The 23,322-nt window shown below is 34.1% G+C and overlaps 1 protein-coding gene across 1 annotated transcript; it reads right to left on the reverse strand.

The window, feature by feature from the left end:
• Positions 1–704: 704 nt before the first annotated feature.
• On the reverse strand, positions 705–23,004 carry LOC123537461 (uncharacterized). Its single transcript, XM_045321180.2, has 12 exons — positions 22,598–23,004; positions 21,667–21,851; positions 16,595–16,749; positions 15,003–15,151; positions 11,270–11,397; positions 10,402–10,546; positions 8,588–8,664; positions 6,243–6,410; positions 5,743–5,857; positions 3,504–3,563; positions 1,846–2,381; positions 705–1,501 (listed from the first exon to the last, which is right to left on the reverse strand). The coding sequence occupies exons 1-12, from the start codon at positions 22,611–22,613 to the stop codon at positions 1,247–1,249; spliced, it is 1,989 nt and encodes a 662-aa protein (XP_045177115.2). The 5' UTR covers positions 22,614–23,004; the 3' UTR covers positions 705–1,246.
• Between the last annotated feature and the right edge of the window lie 318 nt (positions 23,005–23,322).

Consider the following 23,322-nt stretch of genomic DNA (forward strand, 5'->3'; position numbering starts at 1 on the left):
GTTAACAACTGATCAGTCGTTTTTAAAGACACAAAATGTTCATACTATCGCACTTGAAGCCCGTCATTTAAATGGAACCACAATGCCAATATCATATATGTCTGGCAGCAAGTCTGAACGAGATGAAACCAGCATTTTTGCACAGAACCTCTCTATTGTATTCGTTCGCTAATCATTTTTATTCTTTGAACTTTAATGGTTTGGTGCTTTTGCAAATATTTCGGATTTTATAATGCATGGTATATTTTTAATCTAACGTAGCTTTGAGATTTATTTATAATACAATAAATTATTTGTTTACAAGTTACAAGTTGAATGTAAGAAATAGGTTTCAGTTCAATTATCTATATTTCTGGTAAATATGTGTGTCATCCGTTTGAAGGCTTATAGAGTATCCTATCCAGCTGACTTGCGGAGGGTCGGCGGTTCTGCCCAAGTGCCCGCTCAGGTCTTCCTCCACCATCAAAGCTGGAATGTCGCCATATGACCTATAATTGTGTCAGTGCGACGTTAAACCCAACAAATATAGATAGATGCGACAAAATACTGTTACCGTTTAACTACACTGGTTCATTCCTACGACTTTTGTGCCGCATTCTGCATTCCTAATGATGATCACCAATGTATATCCACGTGCAAAAAATTGAATACAAAACAAAAACTTAGAATAATAAATACTGTTTTAGACAATCATATATGACAATGGATAAATATATTTTATTCGTATTATTTTTATAACATGAATACAATATACAATAAGCAATGATGAAGCTATAAACATCTTAAAGTTTAAAAAAATGGATATGATGATATTTTATATTAAAGACATCTGAAACTGTATTTTAAAATAAATTATTTTATATTTTCTGAACGAAAGCAAGCTACGATTAATATGTAAATATAAGGGCTGGATGTTATTTTTGTGCATTTGGACGGATATAAACCATATATGGATTTCTGACAAAAAATCTCTAGCTGGATTGAATTTCATGAATTTACAAGAAGTCTCCTGAAGTGCAGAAAAATGAAGAACTATCATTGATTTGAATGTTTATGATCTGCTTTACTCAACTGGTTCCATTTAAAAGTTTTTCCACATTCGAGCTGCATTAAAGCTGTTTAAACAAAGTGAAACTTTACTAACTAACACGTTTTCTTTTCAAACAGAGTATTCTCCCTTCCAGGAGTGCCATTCCCTAAACGTTGAGGCTACATCTTGCTTTTCCAGCCATGTTCATGAACACTGCTAACTTTGTGGATTAATTTCTTTTGGACATAGTCCTGTTCTGATATTATCAAACAACTTCTTTACATCTCTGAAAAGCATAGCAGAGTCTATAAAAACAATAGATGCAACTATGCTGACCAGTATACCAACACCAATATAACCGATACTGACCGCTGATACTCGGGAATCCTCGGCGCTGGTTAGTTTTCGAACAGTTGAAGACAGTTCCGAGACATTTACGGCTAAACGGCGTTGTATTTCAACTATCTTTTCCTGTATAAATAGGAAGATTTTAAAGCTCATAATATATAAATCTTGAAGAAAACAGAGGTTAATGTAGGGTAATTACACACATCCCAATTAAAAACTTTAAATGCGACAAAATATTTACGTAGATACTCTGCAGAAAACACAACGGCAATGAAAATATACCAATGGATAGTTGTAAAGGAACCTGTCTTATCTTTCTAACAAAATTTGACTTTCAGAAAGGATACCGCTATACTTTCAAATTGTCTTTGGTTATGACAGCAATAAACACATACCTATGATCATTTTTGAGACAGTGATGTACTGGTGTATCAACAATGTTATCATTATTTGCATCTAAAACGTACCTGTAATTCCTCCGTCGTAAGGTTTAAATGAGGCAAAGTTGTGTTACATGGACAGTGGCAAGTAGCTTTTGTAGTGGTTTGTACTGATGTGCTTGCACCTGTTGAAGATGTTGATGTGGCACTTGTTATTGAACTTGAAACTATGCTTGGTACTGTAGAAGGCGGCCCTGTTGTAGTGGAAGGAGAAGATGTTGTTGATGTAGATGATGTTGTTGAAGTACCAGAAGATGTGGAGGAAGCGGTTGAAGTGGAAGGAGTTGAAGATGTTGTAGACGGAGTTGTACTAGTTGTAGTAGTGGGAGGCAAAGTTGTCGTGGTCGATGTAGAAGATGTTGTAGACGGAGTTGTACTAGTTGTAGTAGCGGGAGGCAAGGTTGTCGTGGTTGATGTGGATGATGTTGTTGAAGGGGTTGAAGATGTAGTAGTAGACTGCGTTGTTGACGTTGTGGTGGAAACAGTGGTGGTAATTGTTGCTGTTGTCGTCGTCGTCGTCGGCGTTGTTGTTGATGTAGATGTTGTAGAACTTGTTGTTGTAACTTTACAAAAAAAAAAACAACAAACAAATAAATTACATCTATTGTATGAATTCAGATGTCGTATAACGCTTTATAAAATTAATCTTTAAAGTGTTATATATTTTTCCGTATTTAGAAAATGTCTAACCCTATTCCATTTGGCAATGCTAAAGGATGAAACAGTACAGAGCATAGAACTTACGTTACTATTACAAATTAATATAGGCCACTGAACGGAAAAAAATGTCTTACGCATCATCAATATGAATAAGTTTTGCGGCTACGGCCCACCGTCAGTATCGAAAGGTTTTATTGCAATTTCTACGGTATTCCTTGTCAGATGTCAAATTAAAGTTATGCAGTATACGTGCTTTGACTGAGGGCTACATCTCCTTAACAATACAAAAAGGTCATGGAATTGAACCAGATCATTTCTTTAAAAATCAGTTTACAGTTACTTTAGCTTCCAAATGAAATTGTGTTATCAAATGTGGTGAAACGTATGGGTATAGATGGTTAACCCTAGCTGTATGCCTTGGTAAAGGAGATATTTAAGAATTATTCCAAATGGTTTATATGTTTTCTTATTAATATAAACAAAAGATACAAACCTTTATTAAGACATATCAAATATACAAGAGTTTGTTAAAGAAAAGATACAGGTAGTGTATTTTTACCTAAACTGAGTTTAAAAATGTAAAAAATTGCCAAAAAAACTTTAATATCATTTACATGTTTTGCCGGTATGTGACTGCTATAACTCGGGTTTATCTCCAAATAATTACATATATATTCTTTTGTAACCACATACATGAAGCATTTAAAATACTGCATGCAATCAGCGATGATTTAAAATTTTATTTTCATATAAAAAGTTACGAAAGTATCAATGGAAATGAAGAAAGATTGATATATTTCGAATAAGACTTTGATACCAAAATTTGGTTTGAAATGATTCGAGTGAAATATAAATGAGATGTTGTTTTGCCTTACCTGGAAAAAATCTCTAATTCTGTAAAATAACAAATTTTAAAATAACTTATATAAAGAAAAATACTTTAAGCATAAATAGATTCTAAAGAGCCTTACTTTGGAAGGAAAGAACTAGACTAATGTCACTGAAATAACGAGTAAAACCCGTACCTTCAGTATACACTTTCCCTCTTATGACTAGAGCCGGTACACCCACGTGCTCGGAACTGTCTGAAAATGTGAGATAGTCATCTATCACAAACAAATAATAATAAACAAGCAAACTAATGTCCTTACAGAATTCAAAACATGTAGCTTGTATTCATTATTAGAATCTAAGACGTATCTGTACTCCCTCTATAGTAAGGTAGTCAATCACATTGATACAACATATTATGACAGTATTCATTTTAAGTATATTCTGTAAGAGATTTATTTAATGAACAAAAAGACCCATGACATAGTGTTGGATCCGTACTAGAAATGAATGTTTTATTATTTTTCAAGAAGTTTTATAATTACTCCCCTGTAATACGAGTGTTCAAAAAGTGAGCCATTTCTTTGGATTTCATTTAAGTTTGCATTTGATAGATATTACAATATTTCAACAATCTGAATCAGAAGGCAAGTGTAGCTTCAGAATTCATTTATTTACTATCTATCCTGGTTGTGCAAACAAGATATGTAATGGGAGGTAATAATAATTTTACAAACTTACATTTCAAATGAATTTCAGCTAAATATATATTGTCAATGTAAATCTGTGATAGATACTGTTGAATAGTACCTATATTTATATCATTCATTAGGCAAAGTATGTTCGTTAAATTTATACATTTGCATAAGTAACTCTATCTTGGTTGGGCAACCAGGATAGGAAACATACAGCCTGTGAAAATTTAAAATGAACTAAGCACACAGTGGACACAAAAATGTGTAAATGATCATTTGTTAAACTTTCGAACAAATCCATCACTGGATCAAAATCTGATTAACCAACTTTGACTGAGTGGTGAATAAGATTTATCGTAGTTTTAACCTCTGTCTCTCATTTGTAGCATGCAGTGATCGTTACAGGCCTTTGTTTATTCTTCCTTACTTAGTCAGTCATAGCAAAAAATAATATTCTCAGACTTACAGAAGTTACACCATACATTATACTTTAAATGCAATATTTAAAACAATAGTTTTTTACGTATGCAAATTTCCTTGTTGAGCAATCGAATCAGTTTCTGATAAACATATTAGCAAGTCATTTAGGCAGTTGCTCTTTACTTGTAAGTAACTCCATTTTCAAAAATGAATTCATAAAATTCATAAAAATATATCATATTTACGACTGATTGTTCTCATCTAGGTTATTACTGACAACGAAAATGCAGAAATATATCATACATAATTCACTAATGATGCTTTGAAATGATGTGTGATATAAAATAATCATACCAAAGTTGATTTCAATGAGACTATATCAATATCAAAACAAGATGTGTTTACTAATTTTAGGGTTTCCATATGCCAATTCTTCTATACAAATAAGTCTTTCTGCGCCCGCAAATTCATGAATAATTTCCTTTTAATTGCTAATAAGCTGTCATAAATAAAGTTTAGAGATACCTGCAGAGGCTACGATCAAATATGCAAAATGCATTCATAATTATGAGTACATATAAGTGGAAATACAAACGTTTGGTGGAACAATTAGCTAATTGTCAGTGCGTCGAGAACGTTCATTAATGCAATATTTGTACAGGGCAATGAAAGTGAACCATCAATGTGTTACTGTCAGCCCAGGTGACCGCCCGTGATGAATTAATGCACAGAGGGACACTTGGGGTCTTCCTCCACCGTCTAAGCTGGAAAGTTGCCATATGACCTGTATGTATGTCTGGTTAAGGTTTAAGAGTATATCATCAAAACACAGAAATATTTGATAAACAAACAACATCTTTACCAACAATCTACCTGACCATTACATGTTCTGCCGTACTGTCCCGTATGATGGATACATAAAATATTCTGAAAAAAGGTGTTCCCCTTTAAAAATAAATGTCATTTGTAAAGAAATAAAAATAGACAATAGTTGAAAACCACTATCGGTCTAATTTTGTGGGACATTATTGCAAATGCATCAAAACAAAGATATGCAACAGTTCTTTGAAAATTGTGTCTTTTTTTAAAGGTGCTGAACTGTCTGTAAGTGTGGCCGTTTTATGCAGTCCTTTTCCGTAATTCAATGTATATAACATTTTATATGCTGTTCTTTTTTCATGTGAAACAACCCTTTCTTTCTATGATTTGGTGTTGCTGATTTTTTCTCTCTCAAAACCTGCAAGGCTAAGCGTTAAATCCTGTCAAAACACACACACACACTCACACACACACACACACAAACAACAACACAATTTACTGTCGGGTCCCCAAAGTTCCACAACAGCCTCGGTGACAGGAGCATCAAGTACGAGTTCTAAACAACGGACTTTTAGAATGCTGAAATCCGAATGGCTTCCATCGGCCAAAAACGTCTGAAAAATACAAACACACAATTAACTGACTATTTTTTGTAAACATTTGATATAGATCAGTTTAGCGTAATTCAAATGACAATTTGTCGTTTTAATTTTAGAAATTATAGTTTTGTGGAATTGACTTACCAGAGAAAATATCTTTCAGGGAAACCAAGTCTTCTTTTCCAAACATCTTTTAGCCAGTAACTCTTAGACGTAAATCCACTTTTAACGTACATTGTAATTTGAGACCACGTTTAACTTAGCCATAGCAGAAGGGTTAAATATATTTTTACGGATTTTTAATCAGAAAAAAAGCAACAGAGAATGAGTTTATCTAAATAGAAACAGAACACACATATATGGCAGAATATTAGATTTAGCATAAAAAAATTCTACATACCGTTGGCGTAGAATATGATAAAATCTTCATAATTCCGCTTGACTCCGCACAATTTAAATCGCTGTACTGTACCGTAAATGTCGAGGTCATTGATCCAGTGGCATTTACCATGATCCGTGAAATAAAGATGGGCTCAGTTGACGCCGCAGATACACCAGAAATATCTATCTGAAATTTTTATAAATCACTTTTTGTTTTAACACCAATGAACACAAAAGATAATGAAAGCAAGAAAAGATAATTTTGCAATCCAGCTGCCTTTAAATACAATTTTAACTTTAGGACTAAGTTTATGGTGCAATGTCTGACGAAGAATTAGGTAAAACATCACTTATCACCCCTCTACCCTCAAGCTTCATCTGTGAAATTGAAAATTCCAATTTCTTATATGTTGGTTTACTAAGAAACCATTATTTCATAACCTGATATCCGCTTTATAATTCTGAAAATTAATTGAACGAACAAACACTAAAGTGTCCTACAGCAAAAATGATAGCTTTGATCTGTATGAATAAAGTCGCCTCCCTTGTAAGTTACACAGCCAAAGTTTAAACATTGCATAGTAATTAATATGCTTTTTTGCTTGTTAGCTCAAATAGAATCTATTATAATTTTCTAAATCTCATAGTTTTTGTTTTTACCCTTTCGCTGGCGTCCACATCACACAATATCTGCGAGGATGTGTCTCTTAAACAAGAAGGTTGAATGCTTTTGAACTCAACATATGTCTTTGGCAGGACAAGTTACATAACTCTAGCTTTTATATTGTCAAAATCATGCTCCTTTTTAACTTTGAAATCTTGAAGTTTTGCATGTAAGTAGGTTTCTCTAAACCTACTAAGCCAAATGCTTTTAAACTGCACACATGTTTTTCGCATTAGTTGACCTCTCAAAAGAAAGTTACATAATTTCATCTTAGCTTTGCAAGTAAGCCGGTTTTGGCCAAAAATTTTCACATTCTCCATACATTTTTGGTATCATGAGATGATCTCACACTGCAAGTGACATAACTCTTGCTTAAATTTTGACAAAATTGTGCCCCTTTTTCAAAGTTTTGATAATTTAAAAGCTTTTGTACGTAAGCTAGTATTAGGTGAAAAGGGTCTCAAATGATCGAGCGCCCTGTCATTAGATAGCTCTTGTTAAGTTTATGGGTAACAGCACCTGTAAAATGTACAGTTCGCTATGTATGCAGGAACTGTTTACCCAGATTCGCAGAAAGATCGATTCATCTTTGCAATGAAATACCAAACACTTTCAGTGTGAAAGCCTGGAAAGTATTACGTGAAAAAACCAGAATTTACAAAGAGAATTACATCTTAAATCTAAAAATGGTTATAAAGATCTTTGATAAATTTAATCGAGTAAACTGGGCTTAGCTGTAAAGAGCATATACTCAATATGTTTGAAGAGTTTGAAAAGTGTACCGTGGTTGAAAAAGTCTATAGCACTGTAAACTTTTAAAGGTATGCCGTGACTGAAAATATTTATATGTCTTTGAAGTAGTTAAAGTTGAACATGATTGAAATAACTCTATATAGTACATCAATGAAGATGTTTAATATTGTATCATGGCTGAAACTATTTATATGTCCTTGAATATTTTAGAAAAGGACGGGAGTTAAGAAAGTTATAGTCTTCAAACATAATTTCGTATCATTTACTTGAAGAATTTTACGCTTATTTTATCTTTAAGAGAGTAATTTTAATAAAACACAAAAAAGAAAATAAGATGTCATACATCCGAGACAGCCAATACTTCAAACCATATTTTACGGTTCAACCTGTGCCGATACAACCCTAGCATACATAAGATTATACATTCCTGCGAAAATATACTCTCCGCAAGTTAGAAATAATCAAAGCCTTGAGACGTCTGGTGGTTGCGGGTTTTCGTAGATTTATTTTCTGATGAACTCTGCCTGACCTTACATGAACTTATCTAAATTGCCAGCTGGAAATGTAACCATGGGCTGGAATACCTTATCATTGATAGATCTTATATTATCTAAATGGTTAGTGTGAATGGATACAGGTTGAAATAGAACTGCTTGATCATCGACAATTCATTCGCATTGTTCATGAATGGGACTATTTTGTGTAGCACGTGAACATCCTTTGAATGTGATTAGGAATAAATCAAAGTATATGATTGTCAGAAATACACTTGTAACTTTGATAGCGGGGTAAACCCGCAACCAAAAATGTCAATATTACACAGTATTGATGACTTTTGCTCACTACACTAAACCACTAAAACGTTGAAATATTTTGAAACTTACAGAAACACTATTTTGTAAGCATGTAACAAAATATGTATAAAGTATCATAAAACTTGTATATACCTGAATAGTTGTATTCACATTCACTCGAATTGTACTATAGAGAAGCACTGTATCGAGATAACCTGGCATTCTACTTCCTGAAAATTTGATTTTTATAAGACAACTTAACAATTGTAATATCATACAATTCACATAAAATATAACAAACAACAAAATGCTGCCTGAGATTTTAGTCCATGACCCGGTGATAAGTTTATTACAATATCATGTAATTCAGGAACCTGGTTGGAATAATTAGGATAAAGTTTGGAAAAAAATATTTCACCGACTTAATCTCCTAAGGTCTATAATAATGTTATTCATTGGAGATGCCACACTGGTTTCCTTGTCTTCGTGACATTTTACTTAACTTTTTCCGGCCGCAAGCTGGAATTGATTTCACCTTCACTTCCTGTAAATATCTGGGATGAAAGTCATTTAACAGCTGATTAAAACTGTACATTTTGACAGGTGGATGAAAAATTCCACAGGTTTTCGAATGAAATAGATAATATTTTCTTAAGGGGTGAGCAGGTGCTCTGTGCTGTTTAGTTAGACAGTATAATCCGTTGCAAGACTCCTGTGGAAATAGCTTACGTTATAAACCTGAATCCCCTCGGTAATGAAACTGCGGCAGAGTTCGACTACAGACCTACAAACTCCGACACTCTGATACGGAGTGATCTCCCATAAAAGATTTACAGTCAACTCGTCCCCATTTTGGTCATTTCGTATCAATTGACGAGTTCAAATTGTGATCATTTAGTCCCCTACTTTTCGGCCCTCCTTTTTAGTCATATTTATTTTGTCAAAGTTTCCTAGATTATGATTAATATAATTATGTTGTAAAAACATGAAAAATTTACTTTTAATTTACCTTAAAAACTACATTTTGTTTTGTTGATTGTATGTAAAAGTGCATGCACGAAATTAAAGTGTGCATTGACTAATGCGGCCGTGTATTTTTTTTTAAAGATACATGTACTTCTTTTTTGTGTTTAATTTAGGGTATGTTGTTATGTCCCGTTGTCACGTGTAACATATTCCGTCTTTGTCGTCTTTGCGCGGCGATATGGAAGTTTTGTTTATCATCATGTCACACACAACAGCGCGCCAAATAATCTATCAACGTGACACAGTGAAACATTGTACATAACAGAAGGTAAAAAAAAAATTGCTACATATGTCTAACGGACGTCAACGCGACATAACGAATTGTCCTAAATCAACCACTATAATTTTGACTACACATCCATACAAACAATGCTAGTGTTTTGAGAACGTGGTTTAAAACATTTCGAACATTATCCTCGTTCTACTCTACTATTTCCATGGCACGATGTCTTCCAAATATAATAAAATGGTAAAAACTTCTTTAAAGTTAAAGTCAGTTGTGTAAACCCAAATGGCAAAAAGAAAAAAAACCCTAATCTTGCGTAAGTTGTCAACTTGAAAGTTGTAACTCTAGTAGCTGTTACGTTTGTAGATGTTTTGAAAACTATATTTAAATCATGCTGCTTAGTATTCTAAAACTGCCAACAAATAATATATGGTCATTTTTTAAAAGTTATTGTTTCTGCTCTTTTTGAAAGAGAAATGGGCTGAAAGATAAATGGGCATTTCTTAAACTGTATACATGCATTTAAGTATACTTTCCGGACAAAGTAACTGATTAAGAGATTACATGTTGGCCACAAGCGTATGCAACTGTTTCTGTGTAAAATAATGTTTTCGATTTGGATTGAAAATAGAGTTGTGGACCAACATATTTTATGCCAATGGACCATCATATTTTATGTTGCTTACTGCTAAAGATTGTGTTCATTTAATGATACCTTGCACATGGTATGCGTTCCCAGCAGTTGCGCTAAAACCGCCACAGATGGCAGTCGAGCCTGAGCATTCTAAATAGCAGTTTGACGGAATGTCTGTTGGCGGGACTCCAGGGTTTATATCAGCACAGTAACATTGTTTGGCTTTCTGCAACAGATTGAAATATTTTTGTATCAGAGCAACTTTTAACATAATGTTGAATATTACCGCCGAGATTTCTAATTGTCCTGTTGACAAGCTGTAAATAAAAGTACTGTAGGAGTTTTAAACATTACAAAGTAAAATTTGTTAAGTGACCGTTAGGCCTAAAAAAAGATTGTTCGTTTCCGATAACATGCTAAAAAAGATAGGGTATAGGTAGGTTGGTATTATTTATATCTATAGTATACACGTATTAGTTTGTTGCGCTACAATTAATTAGGCATCGAAGTGTTCAGGCATAAGAATGTATGTTTGGGGTGAAACGTACTTGCAAATTCTACAATCTTCAATCCAAAAAAAATGTGAAATGGTTTGTATCCTTTTTCCGTTGTCAATTGTCAACCACGAAAATTATCTTTCAAAATCCCCCCCCCCCCGCCCCACGCCCCCGCAAACCCGCATTTCACTTGTTGACTGGAAAGAGCTTTTTAAAATAACATAACAGATTTAGGTTCTCAATTGTTTCGACAGTGGGGCCGACGAATGGATGGAATCAAATCAAAATGCGCTCTACATCGCTGCATGGTATGAGTTGCCGAGATTTCGCCGATCAAGAGGCAGACGGCTGTTTTACAACCTTTGATGTTATGAATATAATGGAACTGTTCAAGCAATTACCGTTGGGTGCAAAAGGTCGTACTACCCCATGTGATCATAGTTTAGACTTACCACTAACATAGCTACAGTAGCGTTATCCCAGCATCTGTTAATACACGTAGCCGGTGTCATATATGTATTGTCCTCGTACTGAAACACCACGTTGATAAGGTCATTCAGATCCCAACATCCCAGTGGACCTGTAAGGTGTAACATTTTTTTTTTATTTACGGACTTTTATCAATTTTTTTACACCGTAGAGGCATTCATGTGACAAAAGGAAACAACAGTGTAATTAAACGGCAAATAAAAATCAACATTGTATTTTCGTCAGATGAAAATGGATTTCTGATTGAAAAATCGAAAACTTTGTTTGAAAGAATCAACTAGTGTTATATATTATCTTTGTCAGAGCATTTATATTTCTATTAGGAAATCGCAGAAAATCTTGAAAGAACGTTAGTGACAGTTAATTAATGTTGGAAAATTACCATGTTGCAAAATGATACGTTCAATGGTAACGGTACGGTAACGGTACGACTTTTCCATTTACCTTGTTAATTAAAAGAGCTTTTGTTTTGATCGTAGATAAATGTTTTATATAATAATTGCATCAGCTAAATATCAGACTTGAACTATTAAAACCTTTTACTAAATGCCCTCTTTTATTCCATGCCATTTCAGGAAACCCGACTCATAACCCATGTAACGCTTTAATGTAGCGTCAAGAGAGACTGTACATTCATTGATTAAGTATTATGTTCATTAGACCTTACGGTATATAGCCTTTACATGATTCCTCTCTTATTTCTACAAATTAACAGTGGCATTTAATACTGACAAGATATAAAACGTGTATAATAAACCGTATGATTACTTCTACAACAAGCACTGATTCCCCATTATATTGTTTGTTTGGGTTTCTATTAATTATGTATGTTTGTTGATTTTTTCTCAAAAATAGTCTCGTAAGATTTATCAACACAACTCGGGTCAATAAGCAATGCTTGCATACACAAATGTATCAACAAGTCGAATTTACGGTATGAGAAGCAAATGGTTGTACCATACATTTAGCAAAATTTCTGACCGGCCATCCTGGAGAACTTATTTCGAGAGGTTTCAATGATGACAAATCTCACAGTGAACGTACAAACAGATATACATGCATACATTTATTATATTCTGTAGAGTTGTATAACAAGTACAACTGACAGAATATTAAATGTTTTTAAAGAGAGCCATATAATCATCATCATCGAAATCATCATCATCACAAGTGTTTTCTACTTTTTCATTTGCTATACCTTTACGTCATATTACAGTACTGTAGGTACACGTTGAGGGCATGGGTTCTCAGACCAGATCTAAAATAATCAAAATGTTTGTTCTAACCATCCGAGTTATGTATATACAAGAGTCAGTCTTCTGCGAGATTATGTAAAACGCAAAATTAATTCCGAGAACGGCACCGGTGTAACATTTAGCTCCATTAAAATGAGCCCAGATAATATATTATTAAGCGTTGAAAATAGACAAGTGTTCAGTTCTAAACAAAGTCTGAGTCCTGTAAATTTTAACGTTGAAATTATGATTTTCAATGGGATCAACCAAAACGAGCTGACCAATTTTTCTTGCCTACCTAGCGGGGAAAGTATACATTTATCCGAGCAGGCGCCGGGGACAGATATTCCTTTCTTGCATACCAGACGGGGATTTCCAGTATTTTTACCGGTGCTGGAAAAATCCATCTTACACCCCGGGGTGTAAGATGACTCTCGTGCTTTAAATGACGTATTACGAACTACATATATGTAGAAGATTTATGTAGTTATTTATATTTTATTTCGAAAAACGGAATAAAAATCCAGTACCTCGACAGTTCCTCTTTGTTCTTGATAGTATATTTCTCGATTCAAAACACGTTATTTTATCAAAAATTCATAACGTTACGCTGCAACTGACAAAACAAAACCGGAACTAAACATTGTTATTTGTCTTTGAAACGTCATGACGTCTTTCCTGTTTACGGACGTTGGTTTCCCGCGCTTTGTTTAAATACGCTGCTATAAGAAATAGTTCTAAAACGAAAGCCGTTCGACTGATTTTATTTTTATTATTATATCTTGATACCGGTATGCAAGAAAAAGATTCTGTCACTGGTTATAGGTGCAGATGGGAATATCCGGCTCTCGGGTAACTGTTCAGGCGGTAACTCGGTAGGAACCTCGTTACCGCCTAAACAGTTACCCTCGAGGCCGGAAATTCCCATCTGCACCTATAACCAGTGAAAGAATCTTATATTCTCACTTACCGGACAGAAAAATCTCTATTTTTAGAAATGCTAGAAAACCTTATCTCACATGGGTTATCCCACACTCCTGTGACGGACTACTTCATGCACTGAATATACATATTATTTATGTAAAATAATTAAACATCAGGTACCTTTATCTTTTCTCTCCGTTCCTTATAGTGTATTTCTCGATTCAAAAGTCATTACTTTATGATAAGAACGTACCGTTACGCTACAAACGATATAACTAAAGCGGAACTTTGTTATTGTGCGTCACTGAAATGTCATGACGTCACTTCTGCTTACGGACGTCAATTTCCCGCGTTTTAAATAGTTCCATATTTTCATGCTTGTTTTTATTGTTATTGTTTTTGTTGTGGTAAGTGAGAAATAGAGTCCATCATTGGTGTTCGGTGAAGATCGGAAATCCCAACCCTCGGGCGCACCGCGCAAGTCAACTCGACACAGCCTCGTTTAAGACTTGAGCGGTGCGCCCTCGGGTTGGGATTTTCTGATCTTAACCGAAGACCAATGACAGATTCTCTATGTCTTTCCCTAGGGAAAAACCTTGTCTAAAATAGCGTGCACTAAGGTGACGTCACATAGTACTGGTATCATTGTGACGTCATAAACTTCATAAATAATGTCAAGAAATACCTATACCTATTTGTCTCCACGATCTTTTTTGAACATGATAGGCAAGAAAAATGATCTAACATGTCTGCCTGTGTAAGACAGCTGTTTTCCCTACCCTCGGGACAGCATCGATAAAAAAACTCGCTAACGGTCGGTTTTCCATTCCACACTGTCCCTCGGGTAGGGAAAACCCCGTCTTACACAGGCAGGCATGTAAGATCCTTATAGTCTGACAACATTTATGACGATGTTAAAACGTGTAGGAACGAAGGTGACGATAACAATAATAATGATGCCGACGACCACAAAAGACGACGATGATTATCATGAAATAAGTTTGATAACGATGACGTTGATCTCGACCGAGTTAGATAGCTTTAAACTTAACCCATAGCCTGATGGCGGCATGTGAATCTGCCTTCCGTATAACGCTATCGGGAAGCTTTCGGGAAGTTACCTGGGGAGCTTTATGCGTATGTGAAGTACGCATTTACCATGCTCAAGGAACGTCACCCACAGACAGTTGTACAGGGTCTCATAGGTATGTGATTTAAGGGACTACTAAACAGCGTTAATACAATGAGAGACAACTCTTACAGTTAATCTGAAATCGCTTTGTTTGCAGTCTCCATTAAAAAACAATACAATAAAAACTGATGAAATCAAGTATCCTGTGAAAACGTATTTGTGACACGATTTTTTGTGTAGTGTATTTTGTAGATATCACCGTTGCCGGTTAAAAGTTGAAATAACAATGTTCTTGAATTCTTTGTTCCTGCTGACTATTGCAAACTACCTTATGACAACAGAAATGCAGTAAGTAAACATAAGTCAATACGAAAGGCCTCCAGGGCTTCCATAGAAACGTCTTACCGTCTAGGATGGCGGGATCGCTGAATGGCACATAGGCTGATCGTGGAACGAAAAATAGTGGCAAACCTCCGTATGACAAACCCCTAGTGGAAATAGCAAACCAGGATTTATCTGGGCTAGGAGATAGGCGAAGATCATAGTTACTCTGACTGAAATTGATATCAAATGTATCACATTATCACTATTCAAGACAATTGTTGAAACGGAAGTCCATCAATATAAGTGTTATTATGTAATTGTTGAAACAAATGTTAATTTGTTAGTTTTTGTAAGGTATTGGCTGTTTTTCTTTGACATGGTGAAGTCTATGTAGTAAAAGTCCGTGACCGTTCTAAAACAGGTCAGAGACGTTGCATTGCTTTATTTTAAAGGAACTGGCCTCCAGATTATTCGACAACAACAAAAATAATTTTTTTAGATATCTGGAAATACATACTATATTTCTTAAGAAGGCTTTAAAACTTAATTACCGACAAACTATATGTTACGGAAACACATGAGAATTTGCTGTTTTTACTACTTTTTACGCTGCAAATCGAAAAGCGTTTGTAACGTTTTTACTCCAGGTAAACTGTCGCTATAACGCTAATATTTACATTCGCCCTATTCTTTTCCATTGAAACTTTTGACGTTCATTTCGTATGGACAGCAAAAAAAGGCGCGAAAGTTACGTCATCGCTGCTTAGTGATAACAGACCGCTGTTTTGACGGCGTCCGCGTATAGTCAGGGAGAACGTTCCTTAGTTGACGTTGCAGTTGTTCCGTCTGGTGAACAGAATGGCCGGAAAGCTGATTTTAATGTTAAATGCTACAAATTATATGCAATTCATAATATCATAAAGTTTACAAATGGAAAGGAAATATAATGTAAATATAAGAAATGAAACTATTTTTTTCGGTGTTCATGCGAAATGAACGACAGAATAGGATCGGCAAATTAAATATGAATCGCTGGCGCGATTCATTGATTTGCCGATCCTATTTTGTCGTTCATTTCGCATGAACACCGAAAAAAATCATTTAATTTCTTAATTGGTTACGAAGACAGGAAAATGTCTTTATTGCCGCGGCGGTCCGGGGTTCGATTCCCGACGCGATCATCTTTTTTCCTTGATTTTGAATTTTTAAAATATTTTAGAAACAAAAATTCATATTCTAATATTCACAATATTACCAAACTTTAATTTGAAAGAAAGATTATTTTTTTAGCTAAATCTGGAGGTCAATGCCTTTAAAGCAATTTTAGTTGACATGTTTGACAAACAAATGCAATATCAAGTCCGAAACAAACTGCCCGCTATGTCTGTAATTACAACAAAAGTGCATAATAAGAATTTCAGAAAAATAAGAACCTCTTTCAGGAATAAAGTTAAAGAGAATGTTATATGACATATACATAATACAGACTTAATGCAAATTGATTTACTCTTTTCTGTTGTTAAGTTAAACTTTTACATGAAATCATGTGTGACAAATGCGATGATGTCAAGTAAAACAAAACAATGCAAACTTATGCAGAAAATACTAAGTTTAGAATTAAATAGGCAGACGAATGTTTTGTTATCAATATATTTCCATTGAATCATACGTACTTATATATAGCAGATTGTGTACCACTGACTTCAGCTGATGAACTTAGTATGTGATCCCCAAGGAGCCACGAGGACAATGGCCACGTCGTCCCGGTAATGTTGAACTCGGTTTCCCAAAACACATCTCCAAACATATTCATTCCATACATAGAAACCTACAAGTACATCAAATTTGTGTTTAATCTCTTACGGTACACAATACTTAGATTTTTTAAAGATAAAACCGAAAGACAAGGATTAGAAAGGAATAATCGTGGCCTAAGAACACAGTCACATCAAAACGGAACCGCGCGTGATATGTATATGTTATATATGTATTCAAATTCAACAGACGCAAACAGATAGCCAAAGAGGCCAAAACAAACAAATATAGGAAACCAATGAGCGACAAAACACCACAGTTGACTGGAGAAGTTTATCCCTGTTTTACTGTACAAAACAGGAATTTTGAAAGCCGGTTGGAATCAAGAATGACAGTATAACAAGAGCTGTCGCTGAATACTAGTAGATGTTTGAACCCCGAATAAATCCTGAGCACAGGAAGCACAACAGCATGCTTAAAGGGCATGAGAGAATCAGGCTTAAAGCATTAAGAAAGGGCTATGTTTCATACAAAACAAATATAAAATTAACGTTCCATAAGGCATTTTTAAAATTCTATTTTAAAAAGAGATAAAACTGCTGTCCAAATAGATGCTATGCATAATTACATGGTTAGAAAAGCACTACTTTCAATACTGCACATAAACTTATACAGTTAGAGCCATAAAGGGAGGTAATAAAAACAATAGATTCAATTAAACTTTCATCTTTGTTTATCAATATTCAAAACTTTGACAAATATTGGAGAAACAATTATGAAAAATAGAATTTAACATGAAATTATTATAGTTTATATTCATAAAAAACGTGGCAGCTACATTATAAACAAAGGCGTTATGATGATTTAAGTGCTAAAAGGGGAGATGAATCAATATTTACACAGGAGTGAGTTAAGTTTGTCTCAATGATATTATTCGTAGTTTAAGGAACTCGAAATACTATTATATAGTTGCATATTCATTTTGCAAAAGGGGCCACTATTTAGGGGCCCACAGAATATGCTTAAAATTTGCAAACTTAGATAGCGCTGTAAAAATGATATTCTTTATTTTTTATTTTGGTTAATATGTGAGGAAATCGTGTGTTTATCAGGAGAGACTAGTTCATACTGGGGTATGCAGTAGTTCATGCATATAGTAACAATACTGAAATAGTATTATTGCAAACAGAAGAGGTTGTGCCTTTATTAGAGGGAGGAAGTGTTGGAGGGGGTGTTAAGACTTAGGTATAACGTAAAGGAAACGTTATCCAGACAAAGATTTCGGAACGGACGGACAGACGGATGGACATATGGACAGAAGGCAGAACAAAGCGGCAACTATATGACCTCTTCCATTTTTATTTTCTGGAAATGCGATAAAAATTATCGCCGCTATAGCTGTTTTCTTTCCAAGTGTGATGCACAGATACACACAATTAAGGTTTAAAGTCCTTCAATGTATTTTGTTTGTTTGTGGAGAATCAGATGTTTGTATTTCAGTATTTCAACCAAGAGGCCGCTTTAAAACGTCATAAGCAATAAACAAGAAATATCTTTAAAAATGATGGTCGGCGAATTGTAATAAGGAAAGAAGTTAAAACTTTATGAATTTTTCATCTAACATTCATCTTTCATCTAACATTTTTCAAATTGCAAAACTAAACACCGCACTTTAACAATTTAAATGGTTCTCTTTGAATTTTTCGCAAAGGTTTCGTAGGGTTGCAATTTTTGTTTCGTTTATCCTTAGACGAATAATTACAGCAGTAGTTTGATGAAGATTCATGAAGCGGTTCATGAGAAGAGGTCATAAAACGTGTTTATATTTTTAGCTAAATTGGTCCCTATCCCCAGTTGTAACAAAATGGCAGGAGACCTTACGATTTTGTTACACATCGAGTTTGATAAAAATCCATTACATTTTAGTGGTTAATGCGAAGAAAGGCATATCTACTTTTAGCTATAGTGGTCCCTAATAGGGCCCAAGTTCCTATATAAATAAATTTGGAAGAGGACCTTATAATGATGCTCCAGACCAAGTATGACAAAGATCCACCAAGCTGTTCATGAGACGCTGTATAAAGGCATTTCTAGTTTTAGCTCTAGCAGCCCCTAAAAGGGGTCAAATGTCCCAGCTGAATAAAGTTGGCTGCGGGCCTAATAAAGATGCTACAAATCAAGTTTGATTAGAATACATGAAAAAAATCAATTAACCGATTTTTTTATTTATTTTTATTTATTTCTAAAATAGGCCAACTGATCCCGCTTTAACAAATGCATATTGAATTTCGCTATTCATGAATCTTTGGACAATGACGTCACACCTATAAAAAAAGTGAAGATCAAGCAAAACATACAATTGTAATTATTTCAATATTGCTGTTTCATAAGCAAAGTTTGACCGTAGTCATATCAAATAGATAAACTGTATGCAGTGTACCTTCATTTCAGTGTAATGAGATTCAGTCATTATATAGCATATATATGTAATAAAACAGATTTCAACTGAGTTCAATATTTGCATACCATACTAAAGAAATATATTCATATATAATAAATCAGTTAAATAATTTATAACAAATATATCAAAGCAAAACAAGTACTCATTTTAATATGCAATCTGAATAAGTCACAAAAGCAAGAAACCTTTTCATATACAGACGACAATTGTAACAAGGAAAATCTTTTAAAAAGCACTTCTCTACATAAAAGACTCTTATCACACCCTTATTCATGCGATACGCAGACCGTATTCAGTTCTTTCTTTAATTTAATATATGTTGGTATTTGAACAGGTTTTTATCATATTTATTAAACTTACTTATCATTTTGAGATATATCAATATTCTTGCTTTAAAACTGTGAACAGCGTCGTTTAGGGTAAACGCTTTGTCTACATTTCACTCAGCGTAGCACAATCAACAGAGTGAAAGAAATTGACACTCTCGTCCAATCAGGCAGAGTGTTGCATAAATCTTCCATTTTGATAAATTATCTAAATTGCGTTATCAAGTAGTTTGATTTGCAAACTGAAGTCACGTGGCATAGGTAAAGAAAACGAATTTAGACGGCGTTCGCCGAAAAAAAATGTATAATTGTTCATTGATATTTTTCGTATCGTATCTTGTATCTCGCACTCAGATGTATTATTATTGAAATAAGTCTGTTGTAACAGTAGCTTGTCACATATGAATTTTGCCAAGATTCCGAGAGTGCTCCGACCTGGTAAAATCCACGAAACCCGAATTTAGCCTAGATCAAACTAATATCATCATGACCCTTTCAGATATACCGCCACTTATTATTGTTTTATTTATGCCAAACGAAATTAAAATTCCTCCGAAACAAAGAACTATTTATTTACTGGCTCATGAACATGTAATTATGAAAGTAGTCCTAACACATATCCAAAATATGGAATAATACATAACGGATTTTGATTTCTATCAATTTGTTGTACAGGTCGTATTTCTTATATATTAGGTATAAAATATATTCAAATTTGACGTAATCAACAACCCTCTGTCAGATAGAATGACTACTACACTGATAATATAGATATTTCAACAGTTTTTGCTTTATTGTATAATTCCATTTGTAGAGCCAAATTCCAGTCTATTCTAGAGATTTTCTTTGAGGAATGATGTTAAAATTATCATTGGACATAGGATATAGACTGGCTCAGTTCACTACATTAAAGAAACAACATAGTCCAGGAGCTATAGTCTAACTGTCATATAGCTAACGTGCGATTTGTATTTAGGAAAGATAGAATAATTAGTACTGTTTTATTCAAGCAACGAAATGAATGATGTATTTTTGCATAATTTATAAGCGTTTTATTGATATTTTAGTTTATGCTAATTTGTTTTATCTCTATTGTAATGAAAGTTTCAAGCTTATTGGAACCACTATCGAGTCTGGAAAAACAGTATTGGTGTCATATGAGAAGTCATGGTCGTGACCCCAATGGGGCTCGAACCCACGAACCCCTGTATTGAGCGGCCGGCACTTTATCCACTATCTAGACCACCGCTCCCCTTGATATTTTAAGAATGTATGGTCTAATGTAAAGGACAATACGAACAGGATTGTACACTTACAAAGTCTGTTGAGATTAAGTAATCTGTAATAAAATGTCTTTCTTTCTTAATAATGGCACTGTGAATTCTAAGAAACTTTTCTCCTAGGATTACTCAACAGAACAGATAAGAGATATTGTTTAGTTTTTTCAAAATGCTTTTGAGAGGATTAATGGAGTTTATTTCGGTTAAATTCAACGATATTTCAGTTATAGCTCAAGCCCTAAAGGGGTCAATGCGACAAGTTGCGGGCTATAAGACTACATCATTGATTAAAATGAAAAAATCATACCGATTTTTTTTTTTTATTTATTCTAATGCACTGATCCTTACAATCTATTCCTATCATAATCTTTGGGCATGACGCACACTATAAAAGTAGGTCAGCAACACAATGTAATTTTCAATTCTTATAACAAAGTTGACCGTAGTATTTACTAGATAACACGCGGATCATTTCAGTTAAATCAGTCATTATTAAATATAAAATAGTCTTGAATTAAGTAATCTGTAATAAAATTTCTTTCTTTCTTAATAATGGCACTGGTAAGAAAACCTTTTTTTCTCTAGGCTCATCTCAACAGAGAGTCAGAGATAAGAGATATTGTAAGATTTTTCAAGAAGTGCTATTTGAGAGGATTTAATGGCGGAGATATTTATGTTAAAGGACTCTAACGACTGATGCCAGTCTAACAGGATCGAATAAAGTTTGAAAAACAAACTACATAAAATATGGAAGGAAATGAAAATGCTTTTTCGGATAAATTCAAAATTACTTTTCCGTCAACGGTTATAAGAGCATTCATTTTAGAAAGATATTTAAGTACAACTGGTTGAAGTTTGATTGTACATCCACAATGTGATAAAGAGCATGTACTCAACTCTTCAAATTTTAAAAGGACACTTACAGAATCAAAGGACTGAAGTTGCCAGTTGTCTACTAGGGCACTTCTGTAGTTACCTGCCCGGACAACTTCCCCGATATCCTGTATATGTTTGTCAGAACTCGGATCGTTGACTCCACCGACTATGTTCCAAACATAGTCGAAGCTTTGTTCAGCCGTTGCTATCAGCACCATAAGTGTGCAAAATGCTGAAGAAAGAAAAAAAAGAGGGTTTGACAACCATTTATCTTTCGGCTCAATTTTGATAGAGACTTGCAATTTTACGACATAATCCATTTTAAAAAAATCAGATCAAAACCAGTCTCTAGTCATCATGCCTTTTATTAAATTGTAATATCCCGTCCGTTCCATTCATTTATTAAATTTATTGTGTAATGAACCTTTATTACTATGAAATTGCATTTTGTAGTTCAGTCACAAGAAACGTTGCTGTATAAACAGAACGAATTTTTATTCATTCTTATGTTGTTGTTTTTTTTTTTTTTTTTTTTTTTTTTTTTGTTTTTTTTCCATATTTTAATGTGTAGCTCTATGTGACATCGATTGTTTTCACTTTATATTTTTCTGCATAAAAAAGACACGATGTGTAGACTATCTATTTTGAATGTACATATTGTCAAATTTGCTACTTCAAACAATTGCATGACATAATGAGATCCCGCCCCGCCCCCCAACCCCGCGCTCCATCCCACCCCCAAAAAACAAAATCTGAAAAATATCTTGCATTGCGCTTTAAGCATATGGCTGAAAAATACTAAGGTTCAACCTAAATTTAGGAATAGAAAAAGTTATCATATGACAAGTGTAATCTCTTGAAATTGAAACATAAAATTGATGAAAAAAATATTATTCGGAATATTTTAAAGATTCTTTTTAAAAGAAGAAAGCATTGATATACAGTTTACACTTCAATTAAATAATTAAATAAACATACCAACAGTAACGGCCATGATATGAGCACGCTATATTTCCTACACTATATCAAATCAACGTTTCTGCCAGCAGATGCACCATTCTAATGCGCAGACGACACTGTTCAGAATTTCAAAATGTCACTCCGTCTGTTTATTACTTAACGCGTTTTTATTCTACTACATTTTACAAGAAATCAGAATTTTAGAACTGTTCGAGTACTACCACTTTTCAAGCTTTCATAGCCATTCGCGCTGCTTTAACAATAATAACATCAAAGTGCTCCTCCTTGAATAAGGCAACTATAATGCTTGTCTTTTTGATTATGCCTTATTTCAAAAGAAAGCACACATGAAATTGTTTTGTTTATTATTTCACTTATCGACCTATAATCATATCCTTTCGCGCAATTTCTAACCATTTTCTCGAATTAACCCGCAGGGAGTCTAGGATTATATATTCAGCGCTTATCAATATCTTTCAATCACGTCTATAGAACGCCAATAATTTACGCGTAAAAATAATTAAATGTGGTGAATTAATAAAAGGTTGATGGGTTTCTACTTCAGCAGAAATAAAAATGAAATATGGCAACGAGAGAAGCTGTATGTTTTTACATGATCGCAAGCGCGTAACGAATATAACATCGACATCAATCTTTCATTAAAATAAATGAGACGCAGTTATTTTAATTTTTCAGCCATGCTGTGCTCATATTCATCAACAATGCAAGAATGAAGCTTAAAT

Source organism: Mercenaria mercenaria, chromosome 17 (genome assembly GCF_021730395.1).
Source record: "Mercenaria mercenaria strain notata chromosome 17, MADL_Memer_1, whole genome shotgun sequence".
In the NCBI taxonomy this organism is placed as follows: domain Eukaryota; kingdom Metazoa; phylum Mollusca; class Bivalvia; order Venerida; family Veneridae; genus Mercenaria; species Mercenaria mercenaria.

Excerpts from the sequence above, each read along its gene's own strand:
- LOC123537461 (XM_045321180.2), bottom strand. Across the intron at positions 15,152-16,594 it reads ACACAATCTGCTATATATAA|TCAGAGTAACTATGATCTTC; the intron begins GTACGTATGATT and ends TATCAATTTCAG. Across the intron at positions 10,547-11,269 it reads CTACTGTAGCTATGTTAGTG|AAAGCCAAACAATGTTACTG; the intron begins GTAAGTCTAAAC and ends AATCTGTTGCAG.